Genomic DNA, 27,778 nt, shown 5'->3' with positions numbered 1-27,778 from the left:
TGTATAAAAACACTGTCAAAAACTAAAGAACACCAGTAAATATAGAATGGCAATGTTCAGGTTCAAATGTAATGAACTAATTTATTTTTTTTAACACTACATCCAACTGTTTTTCACCACGCACAGATGTCACTGGAACAACTTGAATACAAAAAAAATTGCCTAAGAACAATAAACTACACAGACCAGCTAATATTGATTGCTTTAAAAATGCCCCCTGTTAAACTAAATAATAGCTGAATCTCACTGCAGTAAATGTGCCTTTATATCATTAAATACTAATTTAACAGAAATGTGACTGCATAGTGAAAAACACAAAAATGTTGGAACTGAAAGATTGCCTTTTTTTCCCTCTGCATTATACAAGTCTCCAAATTAACACCCAAAAGAAGAAAACAATAATTTCATATTAGCTGGCTACTTAGTCACACAAGCCAAAGCTGGGACTAAGCTAAACTCTAATACGCACTTTCCAAAGCGACCTGTGTGTCTCTGAGAGGGGAGGCTGGAGGATGCCCCTCACCATAGGCTCTGTCCGCCCTCGATGACTAGATTGTGGCCTGTCATGTAGTCAGAGGCTTCAGAGGCAAGGTAGACAACGGCAGCCTGCAGGTCGGTGGTCTGAGCCAGCCTCCCGGCGGGAATGTCGCCCATCCAGCGCTGCACCAGCGGCCGCAGCTCCTTGGAGCGGATGAGTGGAGTGTCCACGATGCCCCTACAAGGAGCACACACACCAAGAGTTTAGGAAGAAGAAAAGGCACCACTTACAGGGGTTTGAGATGTTAATTCAGAAGGGAAAACCATGGAATAACACAAAGGAGATGAGATGAGCACATCAGACCTGCTCTGCCTCTGCTGAAAGTCATGATGAAAACTTTCCTGTCATTGCCTTTCACTGCTGACCGGCAGCTTAGAGGTTTCCTTTAAAGCAAGTGCACAGGTACTATCTGCTTAGCTAATAGCAGAAGTCCCTTACTTTAAGGTCACCAGTTTAATTTTTTTTTCTAGAAAACAAGAATGGCATTGGAATCGAAAGCATCTTGAGTCGGGTCTGTCGCGGCTCCTGGGAACTGTCGTCCCTCTACCAATTTCTCTTCTCATCGCTCCGCAGCATAATGTCACACAGCGTTTGTGTACAGCCCAGAAACTGAAAACAGACCAACTTCCCATATGTCAAAAAATGAGGGAAACAAAAGCCAGCACCCTTCCGGGCACCAGACCCACTCCACACAAAGAAGGAGAGGCAGGGATAAGCACAGCACAACCAGTGCGATTCCCCCTTAAACCAACACCCCAACATATCACACTGATTTACCTGTTTTTCCTCTTTTACATCAATGAGTTAAAACTCTGCTAAGTTCATTTTTTTCAGGTGCCCTAAAAATGAGTGATGCTGCAGGAAGCACAATGCAGGGCGAACATTTGGCTGGCTTTTCTGACTTTAACTGCAACTGATTTGTCATACTCCTCCTTAACAACATATTTGTATTTTGCGAAATGTATAATTTTTTCAGCCCCTGAACAAATATATTTACATAACTGTGTCTAACGAGAAATTACATTTAACTTCTCAGAAATGACAATAACTAAAACCTGAACTGCCAATTCCACTTCATTAGTGTGGTAGAAATGCATTCCAAATGTTAATAAAAATTCCAACATGCTGATAAATTAGCGCTTCTAAGGAGCATGTGACACCTTGGTTAACATATTCAACCTCAATTATATTTCTCTTCAGCACCCTGTTATCTGGAACCTTTGCTGGCAATCAGAGGTGCTGTTTTTCAGCGGCCAATTTTCTAGATAATGTAGCTTATCAACACTGTGGGTAAACTTGCCAATGAAATCAGGCTGCACTGAACCACACACACGCTAATTGCATCTCTTTTTTATGCATATTTACAGACTGTCACTTCAAAGAAATCAGTGGCCCATTGAGGCAGCCAGTTAGCTGGAAGAATTGCCTCTTGCAAATGAAAATTAGCAAACAAGCTAGTGATAAATATGAAATGAACAAAGTATAAAAATACCCGTTTTGTTCTGAAACTTCATTGGCATCCCAATTTAGACTTCCAAGGAAATAATTTTTTGAGTCAGACTGGATTCTGGGTATGAGATCTACCTTTTGTTTTAAATGAAGGCTGAAATCTTCTATTTACTCTGTTACGAAGTGGAACTAATTCAGATTTTCCCCCAAACATTTCTGTTTGCACTAATCAGGCAGGATTTAAATATCAGCTTTATTTTTTACTGTAATTGTCAATAAAGAGCAGAACAGTTCAGAAACAGTGAGCAATGCAGCTTGTTTAAGTTCTGGCAACGTAACAAAACCAAGCACATTCCAGTATAGAACTGTGGACTTATTTCCTTCAAGCACAGCCTCCTGCTCTCCCTCCTTGCTTTTCCAAACTCCTCGAGAACTGGTTTTCTTCAGAGAGAAACGTGCTTTGAGCAGCAGATAAGAAATATATTGGACTCCTTTTCCATACGTGCCTCTCACTGTGCTCACAAAACCATCCCCATCATCATCACTCTGGTTTTACAGTATCAGAGACCAGAATAAGATCCATATGATTGTAATGGGCTTTTTTTCCATTTACAGATATATTTTAACCCCAGGGGAATGCAGATTAGGAAGTAAGACACACAATCCTTCAGCACAACAGATTTTGCTAAAAAGAGGACATTTTTCAATCTGTTCAGAAAAATGATCTTTAATCTGATCACTGCAGCCTGTGAATTGCTGCATTGTGGCTGTCGCTGGACCTTTCTTTATGTTCACTTCAAGAAGCAAAAATTTAGATGTGTAACCAAACTTCATTACAAATTTTTATTATAGAAATGAGAAAAAAATATAGCGCAAAACTTAAAAGTTGCAAACACACATACTGATGGCACTATAAATATTAGGCATGTCATTGATACTACACATCTTCTGGGAAAGCTTTGGTGCCAAATTGGGCAACTTAATGTTGTCGAACCCTTTTAGGCAGATTTTAGTTGGCTTCTAACCAGTTCCAGCAAAGACAACTGCCAATGCATTAATTCCCTACCTCATCTCGTATGCAGTGCTGAGCCTATCAGTACTTTCTGTTGCACGTCAATGTAATATCAAACTGCTGGTTCCTTAACATTAGATATGAGCATCAATATTTCATTATTGATACACAGGACGATTTGAGACATTAGGGAAAAAAAAAGACCGCCAAAAAAAAAAACAATTGCCTAAAACATTTCCACTTCGAGAGACACATTAGGAAAAATATCACTTACCAGATACTTAACTGGAATTGTTACGTGCACTCAATCCCCAAATGAGAGCAAAAAAAGATTCCATCTGTGTGTAACTTGATTTCTTTCAGATGAGTTATTAATTTGAATGAGTTAAGTACACTCCACTTAATCAGGAAGTGTTTAATCACAAGATCCACTTAATTGGGACATCTCCCAAGGAATTAAGATTTAAGTCCAAAGATACTTACCAGCAACGACTGCTGCTTAATGGGGATAGTAATGCTGCTTAATTGGGATGCCTTCAGGTGATGCTGGGGTGCTCCTTCTCCTGCCAGCTCTCCCTCTCTGTCCCCCCTGATGGGGTGTACCCAAAACCTGCAGTGATCCTGCCCTACATGCTCTCTGACTGCTCATACCCACCACGCTACAAGCCTGCTACAGCACCGTGCAGCTGCCTTCATGCTGCCCCAGAGGAGCAGGGAAAGACACAGGGCACACAAACCCTCTTTGCCTATGGCACCTCCAACCCAAATCCCTGCAGCCCATCAGTGGGGAACATGGTTCATCCCTCAGGACTGCTGAGTTTCACTGGGTCTCTAACAAGCTGTCCTGGCTGCAAGTTGACCTCAAGATCAACTTCCAGTTGCCCATCTGGAAGGTCATCACATTATGGCATATTATGTCTTGCAAATCAAGAAAGAAGCAGCAATTACCCACAAAAAATAGACACTGATTCAGTGTAATGGCTGAAAAATGAAGTGTTCCAATGCTGCACGTGCTAAAAACCAGGCACCCTCCAAAGTCCTCTCCTCCATCACATTCAACACACTTCACATGTGCTGGGAGACTAAAACACATGGAGACAGCTGAGCAACAGCCACCAGTCAGTGCTCTGTAAAGGTCCCTATTCACAGCCATGTTCCCTCTGCAGCCTGACCCTCACATCCCTTCCAGAAAGACTCCAGCACCTTATTAATTTTGTTGGCATCAGCTGTTTAACAGGTTACAGGCGATGGCACTGGATGGGCAGAAGGACTGAACACAGTTTCCATGATAGCAACAGGATAAGTCAGCCAAAACATCCAGGGAGTCTCAGCCACCTTCTCCCCAGGCTTGCTTGGCTGGCAAGAGAAGCCTGAATCTTCAATTTTATAAATGCAATAAATCATCCTAAGAACTCTGCCATAACATTTTATGCATTGCTAACTTTTATGCATTGCTCTGCATAAGTTTTATGCACTCATTAAGAAATTAAGTTGATAAAAAGTGACCAGATAGGAAGAGGGGGAAAAGGCCAGAAGGTTTGCATGGTGAAATAATGTCTAAGGCCAGGCTGGAGCATTTGGACCTTCAGACAGAGACATGCTCAGAGTGCCTTGAAGCATTAATGCAATCGTGAGTGGGAGGGACAAAGTACTTAAGGACACAGATATTTTACTTGTCCAGAGATGATCTTGGGGTACCATCATGCCCTATATCTACATCTGTGCTCTTCAAACTCCTCAAAATCCTCTCCCATTATAAGATGACTATGTGCTAGGTTGGGCATCCATGTTCAGCAAGACTTATGCTTTTGGAGGATGTTTCAACTACAATAGCATTGACACATGTGCTGTTGCACTGTGGCTCCTGCCCAGCATTGGTTACCCAGATCAAGTGGGTTGAAGATGTCCCTGTGTCTTGGTGAGTCATATCAAGAGACAATGACACTGGTAGGATCCACAGTTGTGGGAATGGGTCCAAATCTGCACTGAAATGCAGTTTCACATCTCACATGGGCAGAAAGGTAAACATGAGTAGTTACTCACTCTGAAGTATACATGGCTCTTGCTTATGGTGATGAGGTATCTGAGCTCTGTGAACCACCACAGGCTCCTTCCTCTGAACGCTGCTCAGAGCTCCCCAGGACAGGCCCACCATGAGAGGCTCAGTCAGAGCTTTGAATTACCATTAGGAAAACTGTCCAGCTCTGGGGTGGATCAATCCAGGTTCCCAGCTGCATTAGGGGAAACTGCTCTGTCCAGAACAGGGGACCTCAGAGTCAGCAAAACATCTGTCCTCTGTGTGCCCTTCCTGGCTATTCCTCCACAAAGAAACATCCCTTCCTGTAGTAGGATTCTGAGCTCAGAGCTAGAGTTTAAGACAGGTAGGGGTGATCAATATGCAACCCTTGAAAAGTAGAAACATGACTATTTTTTCTCCATGCTCTCACAACTGCCTCCAGAGACATAACTTCTTCAAGTATGACTGTATGCTCCCAAATTGTACAAAACAAGGCATTTTGATATTTGATGTCTATATTTTTAATTTATGGAAGCCCCCGCAAAATGGGTAATTCCTCCTCTAAGAGCCTTCTCACCTGTAATTGCCGTGAATGTGGCTCTACTATCCCACTTCTGTTGGTACAGATTACCTGTGTGTTTTCAGATACAATTCCTGCCAGGTCCTGCTGAGCTTTCCTAATCCCTTCATCTCCCCCGACTCCCGAAAGCCAGTGTAAATTCACTAGCGCTACTTGTGGGAACACTATAACAGTGCTGCTAGGACTGGCATGGGGAAAATCCCATTAGGAAGTAAGATGCTGTTGAAAGAATCTGTGGATCACATGGAGTGATGGCTGGAGTCACTGGTATAATTAGTAATAAATAATCATAAGGAAGACAGCTAGCACAAGCAAGGGGAGAGCAGACCGGCAGTAAAAACAGAGGCACTTGCCATTGAGTTCTGTGTTTTTATTTTTTTTTTACTCCACTTTGTGGATTAAAATATGCAATTTGTTTTCCCTAATTTGATGTACATTATTATCTTCATTATGACGATTTAACTCCTGGGTTAAAATCCTGCCCTTCCTACTTACTCTGATTGACTTCAATGGTCTACGGAATTTGACCGCTTCCAATTAACGCTACCCACTTGGGTTTCTGCTCAGCACTATCATGCACTGTTAATTGTTTAATAAAATGACTGGGTTGGGTATGTGTGTGAGAAACAGGAAGACACGAAGTACGTCTAGTAAGAAAACCTTCCTTTGTGAATAAATATCATAAAACACAGAGCTTGAAGTCTCTAAAAATAAGGGAAGCTTAATTTGTAATAAACATATACATATATACAAAACTACACCTGGCCTCCTGTGATTGTCAGAGCTGAACAGTAGCTCAATTACAGCAATATAATGTAGCTTTTAAAGAACCTATATATTTGCCTCAAGTGAAAAGGGGAAAGAAGTATTGTCTATTAAGTGTCAAAAACCTTTTCTTTAACCACAGAAGGCTTGGACAGACTAAGGAAATATTTCATCTAGAAGAGAAATGCTAAAAACTACCCTTCACATTATTGGAAAACCTATTATCAAATGCTAAAACCTCTCCTTAAATCCCTGAGTATACACAGCAACAGAGCAGGTTGGGTTCTAAGTATTTAAACCTTTGTTAAGGAAAAGACAACATAAAAAGGGATGCAATCCACCTGCTAATTAGAAACTTTATTTGCTGAGATAGTGTTCATATGAGCTTTGTGGAACATTTCATTCCCTTTGTAGTTCCGGAATGAGGCTGTGTTTTACTTACGGGGAAATGCAGTTGACTTTTACTCCTCTGTCAACCCACTCGGTTCCCAACGTCTGTGTTAATTTTACGACCCCGGCTTTGGAGACGTTGTACGCCAACTGCTTCTGTGGGTGCGGGACTGCAAGGGGTTCAGAAAGAGAAAATTATTTATTCTTCCCAAATTAAGACAGCTCAGGTGCTACACAGACAATTGCTTGCATTGAGATGAATTATTTGACATTTTTCCCGATGGTAGGTAGGGAAGAGTAAGAATTTAGCCACTCACAATGCAAGATTCTAAATATTATTTTGCCACCTAAAATTTGTGCCTCAGCAGCTGGTCTACTGAAAAAAAAAAAAGGCAAAAATAGAAATAAATAAAGAAATATAAAAGGCCCCATTTTGGGGCAAAGCCAAACCCAATGTATTAAACATAGATATGCAATACTTGGCTGCTCCCAAGAAAGATCAATAATCATACACATTCACATATTATACACATATATGTTTATATATTTGTGCACTGTAATACTAATATAGTATCATATAGTGATAATGCATTATATGATTAATACTATATTATGTGTTCTGTCTGTTATAATATATAAATATTATTTATTATTTATATATAGTACATTATTTGGTATGATATAATGTAATGCAACATATTAAATTGTTTGATATGACATTATACGATACAATATGATGTAAGTGCATAATAGATTTTATATAACATATTATATATAACCTCTTGGAACAAATTATTCTCCCTAATTTTTAAATTATCCATAGTCTGAAGCAAATATATCACATTATCTGAAGCAAATACATCACATGTTTGTGTGGATGTGATCACAGGTGCATCCCAAAAAATTCAGAACACCCACCACTTTCAAAATCTGAAGCTTTTGAAAATGTTTCAGAGGTGTCACATGTCAGTCAGAGACAGAAAATGATCGGCTTGCTAATTACAATGTTCAAGGTTGCTAGTGCTGTGTGCTTGCTGGCTCTGCCCCTCACCAGCTCCATGAAAGCTACTTAAGGATAAATCCCCAGTGGGTGTAAAGTGCTTTAAACCCATGGGAGTCAAACCAAGTCAGCCCAGCTGTTGGGATTTACACTCACAAAGTGTCTCTCCTTGGAGTTTTTTGGCTGCCATTAGGACTTCATTAAACAAATCCAGTGCAAAGCACCAATCCATAATTAGCTCCATATCAGTGCTAAGTGTCACTGAGTTGCTGACTCTCAGGGAGGGAGTGTGGAGAAAATCAGGGCTAAAAATCAGTAGTCACAAAGACAGGCAATTCCAGCCTGTGGGGTTGGATAACACTGAACCCTGGAAGAAAGGTAATCATTGGGATTGTGTGAGGTTCAGCAGGCAAATCCCAACTCACAGCATAAAAGCACACAAGCAGCACTGATAGATGGCATTAAATTGGTCTTAATAAATTAAGTTGATGCATCAGCTCTAGATCACTCCCACCCATGGCATCCCAACAGACCCACTACTGCTTTTATTGACTAAAACTATTGGGTTTGCATACGTCAATGTAAAGGGTGGAAAGAAGATGATAACTGAGTTATGTGAACTCTGAAAGAGCCTGAAGCCCTGCTGCAAATTACCGAGCATGTGAACAAGGACCTTTGCCTTGAACATAGATGTTTGTGAATAGATTTAAAGCACACATGTGATGGGAGCAGTAATTAGTGTTTTGGTTTTTTCTGCATGTGTTGAAGGTTTGCTCAGAATTCAGAGGCCTTTTCCTTGCTACAAAGATCATTACACACCATGGCCCTCCTCTGCCAGCATTTATTCTGTGTTCCTGTTTTGTTCAGTATGAAATACTTTGCATTCTGACCAGCAGAACTGCTTTGCCCTCTGTGTATGCCTGTTGCCCCCCGAAACAGCATGATGTGGGGGCTCTCAAAAAGATGTGGAATGTAATTTCTTGATTAATTGCCATGCTCCAGCTCCAGGTTACATACAACTTCGGTAGTTAACCTCGTAACCTCCCAAAAGCAGTTCTTTGCTAAATTTTCCAAACATGTCTCTCTGTGATAAATCATTTGGTGTTTGCTAAGAGGATGGGAGTTCTGGCACCAGCTCTGCATGTGGGTGAGAACGAGTTGCTGCAAGCTATGAGAACCAGCTTCTGATATGGGGTGGGTGCCGACACAGGATTTTCAAGAGTCCTTCCTTGTAAATGCTTTTGTCTTTGTAAGAATACCTAAGTAAGGTAACTCCCCCTTCTGAGACACTTGAGCCCTCTCTTTTAGAAAAGCTCCAGGAGCCAATAGGTACTGCAAGGCTCTGGCACTGGATGGCCTTTCAGCAGCTCAGCACCCTGCACCGCCTCCTCTCCCCTTACCTACAGTGGTCTCTTACAGACCACTGCAAATCTGCAACCCTTCAAACTCATACAAAACAGGGCTAGAGTTTGTGAATGAAGCTATGCCTCCAGCAGTGTCACCAAAAAAATCTGAATTATTAAGGCTTCTGGGAAGCGAGGACACTCACTCCTATTCAAGACTGAGACGATAGGAGGACCCAGATATAATTCTGCCAACATCAGCTGCATTATGTTTTAAACACCTGTGTCCTGGTTTGGGCTGGAATAGAGTTAATCTTCTTCCCAGTAGCTGCTACAGATTTTTGGATTTAGAGTGGGAATGATGTTGATAATACACTGATGGTTTAGTTGTTGCTCTAAATCAAGGCCTTTTCAGTTCTTGTGCTGCCCTGCCAGCCAGGAGGCTGGGAGCTGGTACAAGAAGCTGGGAGGGGACACAGCCAGGATGACTGACTCCAGCTGACCAGAGGGATATTCCAGATCATATGGCATCATACTGAACAATAAAACTAAGGGGAGTTGGCTGGGGAGACTGACTGGGCATTGGTCAGTGGGTAATGAGAAACTGCATTGTGTATCACCTGTTTTGTGTATTCTTTTATCCTTATTATTATTTTCCCTTCCTTTTCTTTCCTAATAGACAATCTTTATCTCAACCCACAGGTTTTAACTCTTTTCTCAGATTATCTCCCCCATCCCAGGGGGGAGCAAGCAGAGGGCTGTGGGGTGTAAACCACAACAACCTGACGCTCTGGTTTTGCAACCTTGCTCAGTGCCTCAGGCTTCTAGGCTGACCTTGAAGCAGCCACATAATGCTAATTAGAGGTGCACACAGACAGAGCAGAGCAGACCACTTACCACCAAAGATATTCACTGTAAAAATCACAGCTCTGAGTTACACCTGTGTGAACTGCTGAGCTGCAGCAGCCTCGCCGCCGCTGCTGGAGCGTATGCCTGGAATAATTCCAGTGAAATACCAGAATCAAAATGCACATATGCAAAATGTATGCGGCTTATCTTCAATTAATTAAAACTGATTCTGAGCAGTGAATCTGGAAAAATCACAAACAAAAACCTCCCTATCCTGCTAAGCGTCTCCTCATTTTCCTGTATCTCTGAGGAAGGACTCAACCTACAACAACAACAAAAAAAATATCCCCTAACTATTTCTAGAAACATTTCATACTATGCCAGTTGGCCAACATACTTAAATAACCAACCAACCAACATATTTATTTAACATTCAGCAGATGGACATGATATGAACATCGTGGTTTTCAGTTGTAGTTTCATAACTACTAGATTTTTTCAATGCCAAGATTCAAACAGGTTCAGAAGGTAAACACATCTCTTCATCTCTTAACTTTTGGCCTAGCACACATTGACTTTTACTGACATTTAAATGCATCTTGGGATGACCCTTCCAGGCTCCTCTCAGGGCTGCTTTCCAACATTCATTTCTGTTCCAGACCAGTACTCCCACAAATGTGATCTCCAGGTGAATCTCTGGGCTTGACTCACCAGCCAAGGAGGTGCAGCCTCAAAGTGGGGCAGAGATGGATGCAGTGGTGGAATGGCATCACCTCCCAGCTCAGCAGAGCTGTGCCAAGGCCCGACAGAAAAGTTGGAAAAAGCCTCTCCTTAAGCAGTGGAGACCATTGCTGGGCTGCAGTGAGACTGGGAACAGTGTGCCAAACCAACAGATCCTCAGTTGGTGCCAATTCCTAAAGCTTCCTAACTTTCTTCAGAGTGGAATACCTCCCAGGAAATTTTGCTTGGTGATAGTGATGTGGATGGTGACAGCCAAGCACAGACCAGAGCCCGACTGCAGAGTGCAGAGCAGGAAAGCCTGGTGTGTTTGAAATTTAAAGCCCTACATTCTTTTAAAAACTACCTTTCTTTGTGAGATTTTGTGACTTTACAAAGCCGAGGCAAAGGGATGGTGCCTGTGTTTAAGCAAAAGTAAAACAGCTGGTAAAGACACTTGAAAAAATATTAACAACAACATTGTAAATGGATTTTTGAAGAAACATTTAAAGTTACTGTGCAATAAACTGAGCAGAATGTCATAGAATGTCAAACTGGGCACAGTAAAAATAAATGTTATTCCAAAGGAAAATATAAAGACTGCATACTTATGTAACATTCAGCAGATGGACATGATATTAATACAGGGGTTTTCAGTTGTACTTTTATAGCTACTAGATTTTCTTGCCTAACTTGGCAACCCAAGGCACCATTTGATTTTTGGATTTGGACAATACTGCAACAGATGTCCAGACCAATAAAATAAATTCCTAAAGGGCTATGCTTAATTCGTGTAATTGATCAATTTTTGTTACATGGGCTTCAGCTCACCAGCATGTAACTGCCTTCCAGATTAGCTCAGCAGTAGGGATTTCATTCCATATGTTACAATGGTTTATTGGCGCTTTTGATGACACTGCTGATTCAGCAGCGCTGGTGCAGGCACCTGTTGGTGAGAGCAAGTTATAAAACCCACGGGTACTGGGGCAAAAACTGGCACTAAATCTCTTGGGTGGCTTTTAAACACCTCGGGGGCTCAGCTTCCCACACGCCAAGGAGTTTGCCTGGAACAATGGGGAGGATTACCAGCACCTTTCCCATGCCATCCATGCAATGGAGTCACAGAAGGTGACTCCACCTCTTCTATAAAAAGTAATAAGTGCTCTAAAACATTGAGGACAGATAAATGTTGAAAAATGATATCAATAAAAATTTTGTAGTACATTTCCTCTAATACGAAATGTCAGTGATTTACTCCTTCCCAATACAGGTTTAATTGATTCAAATAGCATCGGTAGTAATTAAAATATGGATTCTGAAGCACAACTGTTAGCTCTCATCACTCACCTATTAAACTTGCCATAGATGCTGTGTTAATTATCTTCCCATATCCTTGATTCAGCATAATGCGGCCTGCAGCCTGTGACAGAAATTAAAGGAAAGACCAGTGACCCTTTCTGTGATTGTGCTAATAATGACATGATAATAAATTAGTCTTCACTTTTCAGAAGAGTTGATGTGCTAACACATTTTTTTTAAGCACTTGATCTAAAAACTTAGTATAAAAATGGCTGATGCAGGAAAAATCCCTTTGCCGTTTGACACCTCTTCGCTCTTGGTAATATTTTTTCAAAATAATCACTAATTTTGGGACTACCCCCACAAAGCTTTTTGGTTTTCTGGATGTGCCAAATAATGACCCTTCAAAAAGTTTTTGCCATTCTCAAATGCCTGGGTTTGGGCAGCCAGTAAGTACCAGCTGCTTTTGGAAACATTGACCAAAATCTGTAGTTGAAATCTGCAAGTCTTCCCTTAACTCCAGCCAAACTAGGACCAATTTTATTACGATAATTCGTAATAAAGTGTTATTAAGTCTTGATCAAGTAAGTACTTAGAAAATTATTACCCATTTCCAAAACAAAACAGTGCAGCATTTCACACTTACTTGACAGCACAAAAATAATCCTCGCAAATTAACATTAAAAGTTTTGTCCCATTCCTCTAGGGAAGTCTCTTCACTTGCAGAGTTCAGATTGATTCCTGCGTTGTTGCACGCGATGTGAACCGTGCCCCAGCGAGCCACGATTGTATCCACCATCCTCTGCACATCCTCAGGCTTGCTTACATCCACTGCCAGGGCAAGGCTTTTAATCCCTGTGTTAACATCAGAGTGATGGAGTCAGTACAGGAATTCTCAGGGAAAGAAAAAAAAAAATCTATTTTGTGACTATTTATCAATGCATATATAGAGACATTTTATATAGAGATATATTTTACATATATAACTGTGTTGCATATATATTCCACCTTCATTCACTGCTGCACAAATTGTAGCAAAGCGTGCGTTTGTTACTGCAAAACTGTTATAATAAAGTTGCTGACTGGTGCGAGCTTTGCCTGTTGGAGACCAACCTAAAGCCCAGCTGTGGGAGCGAAGGCTGCCACTCCAGCAGGACGAAGCTTGGAACACTGCACCATCTTCTGTCCAAACCCTCAACTGCAGCTTTCCCATCCATCAGCAGCTCTACAGATGCTTTTTTTATGCCATGTCCCCCTGAGATGCTCCAGAAATCAAATTAATTTGTCCCCAAAGTGCTCTCTGGATGAACTACAGCATCCAGACAGCTGGAAGCCTCAGACAAAACCAAACCAGTTTTAGGTGGGAGAGCTAACTGGGAATACCTTCAGGTGCATAGGTATGGTAGTCACATTGCCTGGCCTTATTTATTGCAAATCACACTGCCAGAATAGTGCAAACAGTCAGAAGTTAAGAGATTTACCAGATTTGAAACATGCCATAGTGATTTTTTCCTCGAAAAATCCAGTTCTTGACTTTTGCACCAGTGCTGATCCATAAATAACTTCATTTAATTTATTATAAAAATCACCTTTATATACACTTGTTATTAAACAACATAAGCAGCCTGCTGAGGCACCTGATGTGAATGGGATTATATCCATCCAGAAAGCCAAACAAGCCCTTACACCAGTAAGGGCTGTGGTGAAATGGGTCTTAACTCAGGAGGTGGGAGGCAGACACTGGGGGTTGGACTGTGGATCAGCAATCTACAAGCAAAGAGTGCACAGATAAGAAGTTACAGCTATTAAAGTAAGATTTTTTATTTCTATATAAATGGAAAAATTGTTCCCCATTGGTTTCTCTTCCAGATCATTCTGATAAAGCATTTAAAAGAAGGCTTAAGCCTATTCTAGGAGAATAGGAGACTCTCCCAAAACGAAGCTTGAGATGGAGGGTTCCACAAAAGCAAAGCAAAGCAGTAATTGCCCAGTGGTGTTTGAAGAAAATGTCAGGAAAGAGACTTTTGGATGGAAAAGCTCCTCCTCACCTCCAATGCCTTCAGGAGCCTGCCAGAGTGCAATCCCTGAGGTGATGCTGCTCTGGGGTGCTCCCCACACCAGGCCATGGGAGCTCCTGTGCCCTTCAGTGATGACACAGCCCTCTTGATTTCCATGGCAGAGAAATAATACAGCCAACTAAAAAATGAATGCATGTTCTGCCACAAAACAAGACCTCTTATTTTATCGCAGGTTTTATGCTAAATATGCTGAAAGAATAAGAATAGCCAGACAGCCCTCGTTGCTCCTCCTAATTGTTATCTAGACGTGTAACGCACAGGGAGTTGCTGCAATCTTTCTTTCTCAATTTACAGACAAAACGGGTGCAAGCGTGTTACTAATGGTAACAGAGAGACTCTTCACCTGCCCTCCAACTCTCACCCCATTTATGGCTTCATCTTATAAGATAGTTCATAAAAACAAGACTAAAGGTGCCACGTGTGAGTGTCTGGCGAAGAAGCAGTGAAGACACACTCACTTCAAACCAGAGTCCCACATTTGACCTTAATCAATTCAGCTGATGTCCCTGCACTCAGAGAGAGAGGGAAAAAACCCACTTTCTGTCTCTCCACTGTCTCCCCAAACAACCTATTAAAAATAATAAATAAACTGTGGAAAAATAGCTTCAACTCTATAGACACAGCCAGAGATAAGAAACAGAACATACGACTGTGTTGCTGCATGCATGACAGAGTCAGTGCCTCTCCACAGCCCTCAGTCTAGTTTTGTGATGCTTGTGGAGGCAGTTTTGTGATGAGAGGGGAAGGAGTGGAGCCCAGTTGCTCTGTGGTGGAGAGACACCGGTATGCCAAATCCACCCGAGGTGCCCTTCTGCAGGGGACATGTACACGTCCCCCTGCCACAGGACTCATCTCTGGTCTCTCGGTGTAAATGGAAGTAACACGTTGCATATAGACAGGAAGATCAGGAGTGACATTGCACAAGGCATTTGCATAGTTTACAGTGAAAATGCACATTTTAAAAATCCCATCAGACTAATTCTTCCCTTAGGGTAGAGGCAGTGATTCCCCCTGAAGACAGAGGTGTGTGTTGTGGAAGGTAACCCTTAGGATTTTTTGGTTATGTTTCATCATTTTCGGTTCTTCTGTCAGGTTCCATTAGCAACTGTTGAAAAAGGTATTCACACAGGATCTCTAAACAAAGACCCCTGTAGCCAAGGGACATACACCCGAGCTGTCTAACAAAGCTAAAACTGAGATCACAGAGGTTCTGATGTTTAAAACTCATCATGAAATGATGGCACCATCCCAAAAGGCAGTAAAGGACTCCTTGGTATAAGAAGCAGAACAGCTCTAAGCAATTTAAGCAAAATGTTTTGAAAAAGTATCAATATGGGAATGACTTGGGGCACTGCATTTCCAACTTTGATTTAGAGATTTCTACAACCCTAGAAGGGGAAAAAAAAAAAGTCACAGCTCCTTTGTCCTTATTATAGCGGGGAAAATATGTATTAATATTATGATTTCTTCAATTTACTCATGTGAATATTTTCAGAGTAAAGCTAGCTGAACCTTTTTGTCAAAATTTATTTCCAACAGAGCATGTTACTTCTTTGAAGCCAAAATGTTTCATGGAAATATATCGATTTCAACAAAAGTTTTAAAGGGAAAGCTTCTGAGGTCCAGGCTAGACTCTCTAGTTACCTCTGGAGAGAAAGAGATTGAAAACCTGACCTTTTCAGATCCTTTCCAAAAACGGGCATTTGGTTATAATTCCCTTTCACAAAAGCATTACAAAGTTTGGGTTTTGTTCCAACAGGGAATGACAATAAATTTGAAACCTCAAAAACCGTCATGAGATGGAATAGATGTGCCCTGACCAGCTGCACTGGTCAAGTTGATAGATAGTATTTGACCTCAAAGGATAAAGATGTGTAAAGAGTGAGAAGCGAGATTTTCTTTACTTTAGAGTGCAATAATATTTGCTATGCCTCATGACCTCTCCGACTGCATTTTGGAACACCCCCCCACCTCCTCCAGGCTTGCAACCCACCGCTGAAGGAGCAGAGATGTAGGGCAGCCATTGAAGGATGGATGATCAAACTCCTACTGAAAAATGCCCTGGAGATAAGTTAAGTTAGTTTTCCAATAGGCTGTTGGCATCCAAAGTCTCATGGCTCTGTCAAGTAGCCCATTTCTATCTGAATAGCTCTGCTTGATATGCAGGATCTCACAGGGAAAAAACGTCCAAAAGGCAAGTTAACGTGTAGGGCAAAGCTACTTTGTGCCAAGGCCATATGGCTTTGGTGCATAAGGGAAGGACAAGCTTCAGGAGGGGAGGGACTGGATGACTCAAGAATTTGTAATAGGAACTGAACACTTTCTATTCTAGCTCGTTATTTTAGATCAGTGCTTTAACCATTGCACTGATGCTCAGCGCAAAGTGTCTCCTGCTTACCAGAGCTGGGATCGTGCAGACAGGGATATCTTGTTTTAGAAGTTCTCTGGGGAGGCTCAGGATGGTATCAAACCCAGAAATGTACCATTCCTCGCCCTTCTTGAGACTGGTGATACAAATGCATCTGCAGGGGCTGGTTTTGCTGGAGAATATGGTTTTTAATGGCCCAATCCCTTTTGGAAGTCAGAATGGAAACAAATACTGCTGACTTTATCCAAAATTGGGATATGAAAATTTCCTGGGTAAAGCTCTACATTTAGAGACAATGAAGTACTGAACTTTGAAGAAGGCTCAGGTATAACCTCACAAAATAAATTATAAAACGAATAATACTTCCTTTCTTTTATCATTAAAACTATATTTCCAGTTTTCTTTTTCCCCTTTATAATTGCAGTTTATCACGATTATAGGGGGAAATTTAATTTTATGTTACATTTTCTGTTTTTACAACAGAAGTGGCTTGTAGAGGATGCTACCTCTTCTTGGGGATTTTAGTTATTACATCTATTAATATTTTGTTCCTATATCTGACCTTGCAAGCATGTTTGAAAGAGTGTTTCAAAAATGACTTTGCTTCAATTTGAGAGTGCAATGAGAGATTCAGATTGACAACACATCTACCTTGTTTTGGTGTTTTGGCTCATGGTCCAGACATCAGGTATGGAAGAGGTGCCAGGGAAGGGGTATGTGAGTTTGTAGCCCATGTCTGTCATTCGTCCTTAGTGAAGCCTGAGACGCTGCATGATTTACTCTGAGAAACACCATCTAGATTTGTTCAATGCTGGTTATACAGATCTCACCCGTAAGGGGTGACCCTTCTCTGTCCCTGTCAGTCATGGCTCACTGCTGTGTTTCCTTTGGGCACCCTTGGCAAGGAATTTTATTTGGGTCACTTTGCCTCTAGTTAAGTTTATATTAATAAATAACTCTTGCAGACGGTGTCATACTGATGACTGCTGAGACAACACCGCCAGGGCAGGAGAAGCTTCATGACCATGGCATGAACATCTTCTGCTCTAACCTATTCCCCATCAGAGCTGGATGGAAGGTAATTCCACTGCAGAGAACAGGTCAGGTTTGAAGAAGGAAAGCCACCCATTACAGTGCTCATGACAGGTCAGTCCCACACTTACCTTTGAGGCTGAGCTCACACACCACCGCCTCTGCCTTGGCAAGGACCAGATCCACAACGGCCACTTTGGCACCGGCTTCCCCCAGGGCATGAGCAAAGGCTCTGCCAATGCCCTGCCCTCCGCCGGTGACATAGGCCACCTTGCCATCCAAACGCAGCCGGTCCAGGATGCGCCGCCTGTTATGGCCCCAGAAGATGTCATCCCTCACCACTTCTTTCTGAAACAAAACATACACACATTGCCCTATAAGGGGTAGAGCTCACTAAGTGAGACCTGTGAAGGACTTTGCCTGTGAGAACAAGGCAGGAGCGTGAACAGGGATCCATGTCTTCTTGCCCATTAATTAATATAAAACATATGACAATATTAGTCTCAAAAGGAGCATGAAATACCAGACAACGGAACAGAAGGGTTGTGCTTTGGGGAGATGCTCTAACCACTCCACTTACATGACAGTAGGGTATGGCATTTCCCAGCCTGGTTTCCCAGGGAGATGGATCAGGTACATTGTCTTAGAAGCTAACTGATTAAGTCTTCCAACTAGTTTACCCCCAGGGCCCAATCCTGCCTCAGGCTCAGCTGGTTCCAGGAAGACACAGAGCAAGATTCCGAAGTCAGGATTTTGCTCAAGCAGAGTGCAATCAAAATATCTTCACAAGGCTGGTGCACAAATAAAGATTATCAGCCAATAACTTAAACCAAGCTGTCATCTGATCAGCTGCCATACATCATTTCCCCCTAACTGGAATCAAAATGGAAAATACAAGATGTTTAAAATACTGAGTTTGAAATGCCAGGAATTACCAGTGGGTGTAACTTTAGGAGCACTCAGAAACCGCAAAACAATCAGGATGTTTGAGTCTGCATTTACTGAGCTAGGCCATTATGATTGCAGATGGGAATTTCATTACAGCTGGATGATGCCCACTACATAAAATGGAGAAAGATAAAATCCTTGTTTTTTCCATAGGACAAGCAAAATCTAAGGCCATGAAAGTAGTCAGCTCACAGAGCATAAGAGGGCATTGTGTGCTGCTTTGGGTTGAAAAAAGAGCTACTTCAGAAATATTGTATGGGTTCAGCAGACCCCAGCTCCATCTGCCCACGCTCCCCTGCATGGGAAGGACAGGAGAGCAACAGGTACAGACACCCAGTGAGCAGCATGTCAGCCACTTTGGAAATTCATCACAGGATCAGCTGATCCAAAAGACTTTGCAAGGAATCAGCATTTAGTGTAACCTGGACAAGTGAGGCTAAAAAATGCCAAGCCCTAAGTTGGTAAATCCATGATGAACAGCACTATGTATTTGGGTTCTTGCCACCAAACCCCTGAAAATTATATTGTCCCTGTCCTCAGCAGAGTCAAAAGTTTCCCAGAAGTACTCACAGAGAGGAAATACCCACCTTGAATTCAATCACTGCATCTGGAGGTACAGGGATCCTTCGAATGATGCTCAGTCCACTCTGCACAGGTAAAATTACCTGCAAATATAATGCACACACAGTTCTCAACTGCTTTGTACTTGGCTTTCTGTCACCCAGATTCCACTGATATGAAGGATAGTCCTCAGGCCATAGTAGCTCTTCTCCTATTCCTTTTCTTATGTGAAATTCCTTCCAACACAAATATGTCAGGCATTTCTATTTGCTCACATGCCTCTTTCAAATTCATTGCCTCCACAAATGACAGGAAAAAAATCACAATTTTAGTTCTCTAGTTTCTAAATCAGTACCAGCTGCTGAGGTTGCTGGGTTTCTACTCCCTGGATAAGGCTGTCATGAGGACAGTCCAGTATTACAGTAAACCACAATAGCAATACTGTTCTTCACCATGTGATAGAACATCTGTCCTTCACCCACAGATGAGGGTGCAGGACATGCATCATCATGAGGAAACCTGCACTCAGTTTTGCAAATTCAACACGACTATCACAGTGTTAGAAGATCAGATATGGAATCCACATGCTATTTACATTCATTCAATGGCTAACAGGGAGATTCAGGACATGGAAAACTCTGATTAATCTTGCCCTCATCTACAAACAAAAGTTGATGCTTCTGGAACATTGTCTATTAGTTGTGTCGATGATAGAATAATACAGAACCACAGGAGGTACCTTTAGAGGTGTCCGACCTACAGGTAGAGAAAGACATTTAGCCTATGAGACATCAAAACACTTTGGGCATGAGCTGCACACCTCTGTGCCATGGAGAGCTGTGGCAGGGGGGAGTGTGGGAGGTGGCAGACCTGCCCTACCCCACCACGAGCCCATCCTTACAGTGCAGGACAGCAGACGGGGATCCAGCCATCCTGGTGCAGCCATGGAATGAGGGTGAGCTGGTGGCTGCTGTCCTGGGGCAGCACCACTCACACCTGCTTTTAAAGCCCTGAAGGATATGTGTTTAATATTGCCTCTGAAACTACAGTATATTGTTTGTGCATCCTATTACTTCTCTCTTATTTTTTTTCTTTCCTGCTGGAGTAGCACTTTGTTGACTCCTGTTGTGCTGGTGGTGCCCTACAGCCCCCAGAGCCTTTAAAGCAGAGCGGTGGTTCCTTGGTTGTGCTGTAGAGCTGATTATTCACTCTTAAGTGCTCCCCTTTTATCTCTCCTTTAACACTCTGTAAGATGTAGACAGAGTAGGGACTGTCCCTGAATATAGAAACTCATACCTAGAGCTCAAGTGAGGTGAATGACAATAAAATCTGAGTTCATTTTAGGTCCTCTGGATAATGGCACCAACGAAAGAAACATTTTGAAGAGTGCTTTGCAAAATCCATAGATACAGCACCACGGGCACCTTAACCAATGGCATTGCACTAACCTGCTCAACACGAGGATCTGAATTAATCACTGAATTTAATTTTCTGACAGCTAGTACATTTTCATCTGATACATTCTCCAGGTAGACTTGTCCTTTCATGAGTGTATTCTCTACACAGATCACTGCATCCATTCTCAGCAAGTGGTTATCCATGACAAAGCTGTAGTAGTGAACAGCATTCCTTTGATCAGCATCAATAAAGACTATATCAAAGTGCTCGTCCTCAGCATGTAATGCCTGGGAAAAAAATTATGTTAGAGAAAACACTAATTATTTACCTGAAAGTTAAAGTCTTGCCATTAAAATATCCTTTATATAAAGCCCAAACAAGAGGAAAATTTTTTCTTTTAAAGCAACACTGCTAGAATTACTTCTGGAGATCTTGGGAGTTTTTCCATGCTTTGCAAACAATTCCACAGCAACAAATCCCTGAACTTCTCAAAGAAAATCAGGATATAAAAGAGGATGTCTCATCCCAGCTTGAGGTGTTGAGAGTCACAACAGAAACATCTGCATACCTCAAGTCAAAGCAAGTTGATCCAGCAGGGTAAGGGAGAGGACTGGCATCAAACCCTGCCACTGACAGGCCACAGTAACTTATCTCTTCTCAAAAGAGCAACTATCAACAAATTGAAGAGTGGTAATTATATCACTCCGGCGAAAAAAAGAGGCATAAGGCAGATCTGGGAATTGCAAACTAGTGAGTCCCACTTCAGTAGCAGGAAAAGAGTTGAAATCCTAATTAATAATAGAATTATAAAGCACATAAAAGAACAGGTCACAATAGAGATAAAGCAGCACAGACTCTATGAGGGAAAATGATGTTTCTTTAATCTAAAAAAATGCTTTGGATGGCTCAGCAACAGAGAGGATAAAAGAGAACTGACTGCTATCATCTAATTGGATTTTCAGAAATGTGGCACACCTTCCCTCCAAGCAGGCTGCTGATGATAATGTATAAAAGTGTTGATGGATGACCAGATGGGAGCCTTTACAGCCTTCTCCTGTGGCAGCTAATGCACTTGCTGCCCAAGAGGCTGCTATGGAATATTTCAGATTCCATCTGGGACTATTTAACTGCATCTGTGTGCGTTGCAATGAAACAACAGCTCATCCACCTATCTCGGCAAACAGAAATGCTTTAAAGTTTTGGCATTTCAAGTGAAAAGAGAAACAATTATGTTTTCCAGAACTCACTGTTTCTATCACAACTTTTAACGGTACTTTTTGCATCCAGATTTCCCTTTTGTGTTTGGAGACATCGCACACAACGAGTGATGAGTGATCCCCTGAGACGTACCAGCAGAAGCATCAATAGCAAATGGCAACAGAATGTGAAGACTGGTTGGTTTTGGGGAGTGAGGTTGATGGTTCCCAAACAGAGATTTCAGGAGCTTTTCTGGGGTGGGGAGTGTGTGGTTCAGACAAGAAAACAGCGGGAAGTGGATCGTCGAAGCTCTGAGTTCCTCTATTGTGCAAACTGGTGTCATTGAGAGTTGGTTAGTGGTGAGGGAATTAAGCTTGGATAGTCACATTTAACTGCAGATACTTAATAGCAGAGAAACTCTGCCAAAAGCATTCATGAGTCCACATTTAGGACACCTTTTGATGCTGCACTATAATAAAAGAAGACCTTAAGGCCAAATATATGCTGGTTCATAATAAATAGAGCAGAAACTGGGACATCTGGTTTCCTGGGATTCATCTTTTCATTTCACTACCAGTAAGAAAATTTTGCCCTGGTTCCCTCTTGAGCCATATTGGGGGAAAGCAGCAGGAACATTTTTGCTACTGTGGAAGACCATCTTCTATCAGGTTGCACCTCAGTCAGTCTGTCCAATGTAGATACTTCAGGAAGGGTCAGAAAATGAAAGCTGGGTCAAGGAGCCCATCAGGAAGAGAGATTAGAGGTCTCATTCCCCAGGGAGAAGAGCCAAAGCCAAACTCGAGTAATTATCATGACTTATCACTACTTTCTGACTTGTAACCTTCCTGGGTGGAGGAGGTGGGGGGCAGACATTCAGAAGCAGATGTGACCATTGCTGAACATATGTTACTACTGCTCCATGGTATGGCTCCCTAATGAAAAAGAATCTCACTTTTATGCATTGGCTTCATTAGGTCCATATGGAGTTGTGTAGCTCTTTGGATATTAGCTGGACTTCTCATTTCAACCCTCCTTCCATACTGCCTACCTGCTGACAGCTTATCTCCTTCTTATCTGTCTTCTGATACAGATAAAGCACCTTTTAACTCCACAGCTTCCATCCCCCGAGGGTACCTGGGTTGGATATGTATCCAGCACACGCCTGCCTTGTCCTTGCCCTGCCTGAGTGTGCAAGGCCACGGTTTCTAAGGCATTTCTCTTCTGCCAGTTCATCAAGTCCTGAATGACCAGCCATGAAGGTCACTTGGGCTCCTTTCATTTCTTCTAAATACCCAGTATCTGACACCTGTAAGGAACTGTCTGAGTTTGTGCTGGGATCTGTCATCATTTGAGTTTCTTGTTTCCACAGCTTCAGAATTGCTGCTGAGTTTTCCATATTTAGCTGGAAACAGTTCCAGGACTCTAAGAGGAATCCACGAAATTCCTTGAACCATCTTTGCCTCTAGAGCAGGAGGGAAACAAGCACAGGAAGGGGAAAGTCCCCTGTTTCCTGGAGCTCCTTGGCTAGCAGAGCAGGGATCACTCAGACAGGTGGTAACTGTGGCCAGGGTCCAACACTGGAGAGGGTTTCCTCACTGGCAGCACCTGCTGCTGAACCCAGACAGCCAGAAAGGTAAAAAACTGCTCTACTGGTAGCTCTGACTGCAGAGCCAGGCACTGGAAAGATGGGTGCAGTGATGAAAAGGACAACTCCCTGCTGTCCCATATGGATGAGGGGGCTTTAGAAGATGGATTGACAATCCTTGCCCTCCCACCACAGTCTGGGCCAGGCCCTGCCTGGGACCTCACAGTAAGCTGAAGATTCCATTGTCCTTTGCTTGGAGAGAGGCAGAACCCAGACGACTCCAACTGCGAGGAAAGATGAGATCCAGAAGGAAATAATCTGCCTGCAAAATATCCTGCTGAAACTAATTTCCTGAGTGTTTACAGTGCAATCCCTGCTCCTTGCTATAGAGTCATCTTAGATGGTAACAGATGGCAATAAGAGTTTTAATTCAGAGCAAACTTGGCTAAAATTAATGCTTTTGATTACAGTGAGTCATTAACTTCCTTTTGGATTAAAAAAAGAGTAACACTGCATTCCATAGAGGAGATACACCAAAAGAGACCACGAGAAAGGGCACAGCAGCACTGCTGATGGATACAGCAAAAGACCAGGGAGAGGACATCCTGAATAAAAACATGAATGAATCTTCTGCCAAAGCTCAGAGAAAACCTGATTGGAGTCCTTCTCAGAGACAACATAAGGCACATACAAACTCAATCAGGAAAAAAATGACTGCCCAGTTCCTTTGATATGGATCATACAGTCAGCATATTTGTAATAAAGATGTACTCAAAACTTATTACCTTCCCTACGCCTTGTTCTTGACCTAAATGTAATAGCAATCCATCCTTAGGGCACACAGAATACATGAAAAAGTACAGCTTCCTTTTAAAACACCATTAGAATATTTTACTGTATGTGGACATACACTCTTGTTACTCCTAAATGCTATTCTATTGAGTACAGTTTATATTCACCGGCAAGGCGAAATCTCTAGGGAAGCCAGAGAGGGAATGCAATTTCTAGTAATAACAGCTCACAACAGTGAATACTATCCACTTATCCCCACAATTTCCAGCTATTTTGGACTCCTTTCTGAATTAACCTTTCATATCAAAAGGAGCAATTCTAGAGCACACTAGAGACTCCGACACAATTTCATGCATAATTTATTCACTCAGTTCAACATTAAACGCAGAGTCCTTGACTTTGTCAAGGTGGATTCTGTTGGCAGACTTCACAAGCAGCAAAACAGGAGAAATGAGATCTGCAGCTCAACCTCTTCACCTATTCTGTCTGCTAAAAGGAGGGAAAAAAGAAGAAAGCAAACCCCGACATGCTTACACAACGCCCTGCAATCAGCAGAATCGGCTGCAAACACGGTGTTATTTTTTGTGGTACATTTTCAGTTTAAAATGGAAGGATCAAAATCATGGATGAGAATAATTTCCTGGTAGTTTGCATTCTGTCCGGACTCAATCCTGCAGCCATTGTTCAAGGAAAAGTCCACTGGGGATTGAAGGAAGCTCTTTGTGCAGGATCAGGCTCTTGCTGGCTGCGAATGCATGGCAAGGCACGTTATCCAGGCACAGCACAACAGAGTTTAGACTTAAGGACCTTGGTGGGAAATGTTTTTAAATGCTGGCCCAGCACACATTGAAAGGGTAGCTAATTCCCACTAAGAACACCAGTACCTGAGACTGAACCCAAGGAAAATTTCCCCTCAGTCCACATTTCAAAATATTACATAGAAATTATTGAAGCCACTGGGCACAGAGGCTTGTGCCATCGTGTATGTGAGATACACACTTTGGTGGAAACCTCACCTAGCTCAGCAGTGTCTATCCCCCACATGTGGGAAAGGTGGGTTTTTGTCAGTGTGCTCTCAGGTGCCGAAAGAACCCCACTGTCTACTTGAACTCTGTGGCTCCTGTCTGATACTTAGCATCCCTTGACTGGTCAAAATCTCAGATATTTTGCAGCTGGCTGTGATTTGGGACGGGAGGCGAGGAACTGGCTGACTCCTCCACTGCTGTGGGATAACACAAAGGAGCATCAAGAGAGATGTTCTTCATCTTCAGAGAACCTGGTCAAGGTGCTGTTATGGACTGCTGTGCTGCCTTAACACTCTGAAAATTTGAGGAGCAGCAGATAAGCAGAGATTCTACCCTCTTGCACTCAGATTGGAAGCAAAACTCAGCCATCATCACCACAGCAAGAAAACTGCATCAGACACCTCCAAAGAGCAAGTGGTGGGTGACCACCTCTGCTCTCTAATTTCTCCAAAGGGACAAGAATGAAACCTCGGGCTGCAGACACCATGGGCAACAAAGATAATCCTTGCCAGAGCTTGTTCCAGCTCTTCAGACTGTCATAGTGCTCCTCAACAAACACTACCCAGCTCTGCTCCAGACCAGCCTCCCTGCAGACCATGGGGGAGAGAAATGTTGTTCTCCAACTCCTCCACGAAGCTGAGCTGTGAGAGGTCGGCTGTGCCATCCCTCACCCACCTCCAGCCTGTGACTGCCTTGTCCTCCTGCCTTTCAGCATGTCCATGGGGCAGCAGCAGAAGCCTGCTGTGTCTCCAACCTAAAGCAGCCATCTGGGAGGGAAAAGGCAGCACACTGTTCACAGCCTGAGCCTCTTCCGCACATCCAGCTGTGTTCTCGCGTGGCTGCCCAACTCCAACCAGGCAAACCTCAAGAAGCCCAGATTGCCAAGGTACCAGAGAGGCCACCACATTCATTGCTTCAGCATTTACAGCCATTGTGGATTAGACCTGTAGGACAATCCTGATTGTCCTGATACCAATGACAAAACATCTGCCACACTGAGCAAAAAAAGTTCAGAGCCCAGTGCAGAAATCCTGCACAGAGAGGTGTCCCCATGCTGGGATGTCTCTCCTGCCAAACACAAGAATCTCTGTTCCCAAGAGCTCTGAGAGGTATTTGAAGTCCTGAGCACCTGCAGAACCAGGGTCAGGATGTGCCTTCATGTTGCAATTGGAGGATATAAAATCAATTGCAACATTCTGTTTTAAGGATTTAATTTTCATGTCTTTGCTCCCTTCTTTAATCTCTACACAGCATGTACTCTGCCTGCCTCTAGATATTTTAATTCAGTCACAGTAAGTCAGTTGCACAGAATGGGCACTAGAGAGCAACAGCAATTCAATTAATTTCACACTCACTGCGGGGAGCTGGGATTTTAAATGCTGCACATTGCAGGTGATCTGTAACATTTCGTTATTCATATACTTGGCAAAGCTCTTTGTTTCTTTCTTATCAAACTTGGAGGTCATGAAAGCCAAAGGTCAGAAAGCTCCTGGCCATTTCATTTTGGAAATAAATATGGTACCTGTTAATGCAAGTAAAGTTACAATCAAGCTCACACTGACACAACCAGATTGAAAATAGAATCAAATGGGAATTAAATGTGAGTTGCTGGCAATCATAAGCTTTTCTCTTTCTTGGGACAAAGTCACTAGTCAGAATGAAACAAATACAGCTAATGCCCTATTTGTGTTAAGCTCATCACATTGCTCTGGAAGTGAGAAATTGGGGTTTAATTTCCCACAGAGTTTGCAGTGGGGGAAAATAATGAGAAGTTGTGGCTGAATTAGAAACTTCTCCAAGACCTTCCTGATTCTTGTGAACATTGGGAGCAAGCTGTCTTTTCTGAAGGGCTGGCTCAGCAGGGTACAGATACCCTCTTCCTGTTTGTTATATTTGGAATTAGAGATCTGAAACAACCGACATGAAGTAAAACTGTCATTGAAGCCTATTGACCTACATTGAGAGGTTGTGATTCCTCTGATCAAAAAGCTGCAGGATTTTAGTTAAAAAGAAAAAACCCAACTGTTTTGTATGATAGAGTTGTCCCATCATACACTGTGAATAAGAAATATCCTCAGTGCAACCACGCGTTCAAGTAGTTGCAAGCGAACCAGGGCCACCATCCAGCTTTTTGGATGCAGGAAATAGAACCTACCAGAAATGGTTTAATGTGCTCTGCACAAGAGCTCCCAAACTCCCCTTCCAAACTGACTTTACCTCCAAGGTGTCTGCCACTGGTCCCACTCGCATGCTTATCTTTTTGCCATCTGAAGAATAATCAAATGCTTCCTGGCTGTTCACTCCCAGATACGGTGCTTCTGCACACGCAAAAATTTTGCCATCGTCTGGCAATTCCTCTGCAATAGCAAGGATACTGTAGCCTTTAAGCTTGCCAATTAATAAAATCTTCCTGGCTCTGATCATATGAACAAACATCCTAAAAATTTGGCCTGTGGAAAGACAAGAAAGAAAAATTAAAAATAAAACCATAGGAAAGAGGGTACCCTGTTAACAATGAAAATTAGATGTGCCTTTTAAGTGATCATTAAAAATGAAAGAAAAAAATTTTAAAACACTCTCAAGTAAGGGTTTAACAACAGAATCTGACAAAATTTCATCTAAAATGCAGCTAAAAGACAACAGAATAAAGGGACTGGTTTTAAATGTAGAACCTTTATCATTAGTGCTGCTATTGTTCAAGTGCTTGTTAAATAGTGCTTGAAATATTGCATATTTTAACATTCCCCCCATATGAAAATGGCTTTGAGATGGCTCCATATTCTTTCTGGAATCCAGTTAAAAGAAAAAAAAAAAAATCACTACATTACCTTGCAT

General features: G+C 42.3%; 1 protein-coding gene across 1 annotated transcript; it reads right to left on the bottom strand.

The window, feature by feature from the left end:
* Positions 1-519: 519 nt before the first annotated feature.
* Positions 520-27,778, bottom strand: LOC113945776 (D-threitol dehydrogenase-like). Its single transcript, XM_027640324.1, has 9 exons — positions 27,772-27,778; positions 27,161-27,393; positions 20,395-20,631; positions 18,973-19,050; positions 17,569-17,785; positions 12,606-12,814; positions 12,008-12,080; positions 6,804-6,921; positions 520-715 (listed from the first exon to the last, which is right to left on the bottom strand). Exons 1-9 carry the CDS (start codon positions 27,776-27,778, stop codon positions 520-522), a joined length of 1,368 nt encoding a protein of 455 aa, XP_027496125.1.

This window comes from Corapipo altera, unplaced genomic scaffold, assembly GCF_003945725.1.
Source record: "Corapipo altera isolate COAL_440 unplaced genomic scaffold, ASM394572v1 55, whole genome shotgun sequence".
Taxonomy (NCBI): Eukaryota; Metazoa; Chordata; class Aves; order Passeriformes; family Pipridae; genus Corapipo; species Corapipo altera.
The sequence above is the reverse complement of the archived record's forward strand: the minus strand, read 5'-3'. Positions and strand labels throughout refer to the sequence as shown.

What these genes read in the sequence shown, in the direction of transcription:
- LOC113945776 (XM_027640324.1), bottom strand. An exon ending in GTGTGAGCTCAGCCTCAAAG is followed by an intron (nt 12,815 to 17,568) that starts GTAAGTGTGGGA and finishes ATGTTAACACAG; the next exon opens with GGATTAAAAGCCTTGCCCTG. An exon ending in ATCTATGGCAAGTTTAATAG is followed by an intron (nt 6,922 to 12,007) that starts GTGAGTGATGAG and finishes AACCCCTTGCAG; the next exon opens with TCCCGCACCCACAGAAGCAG.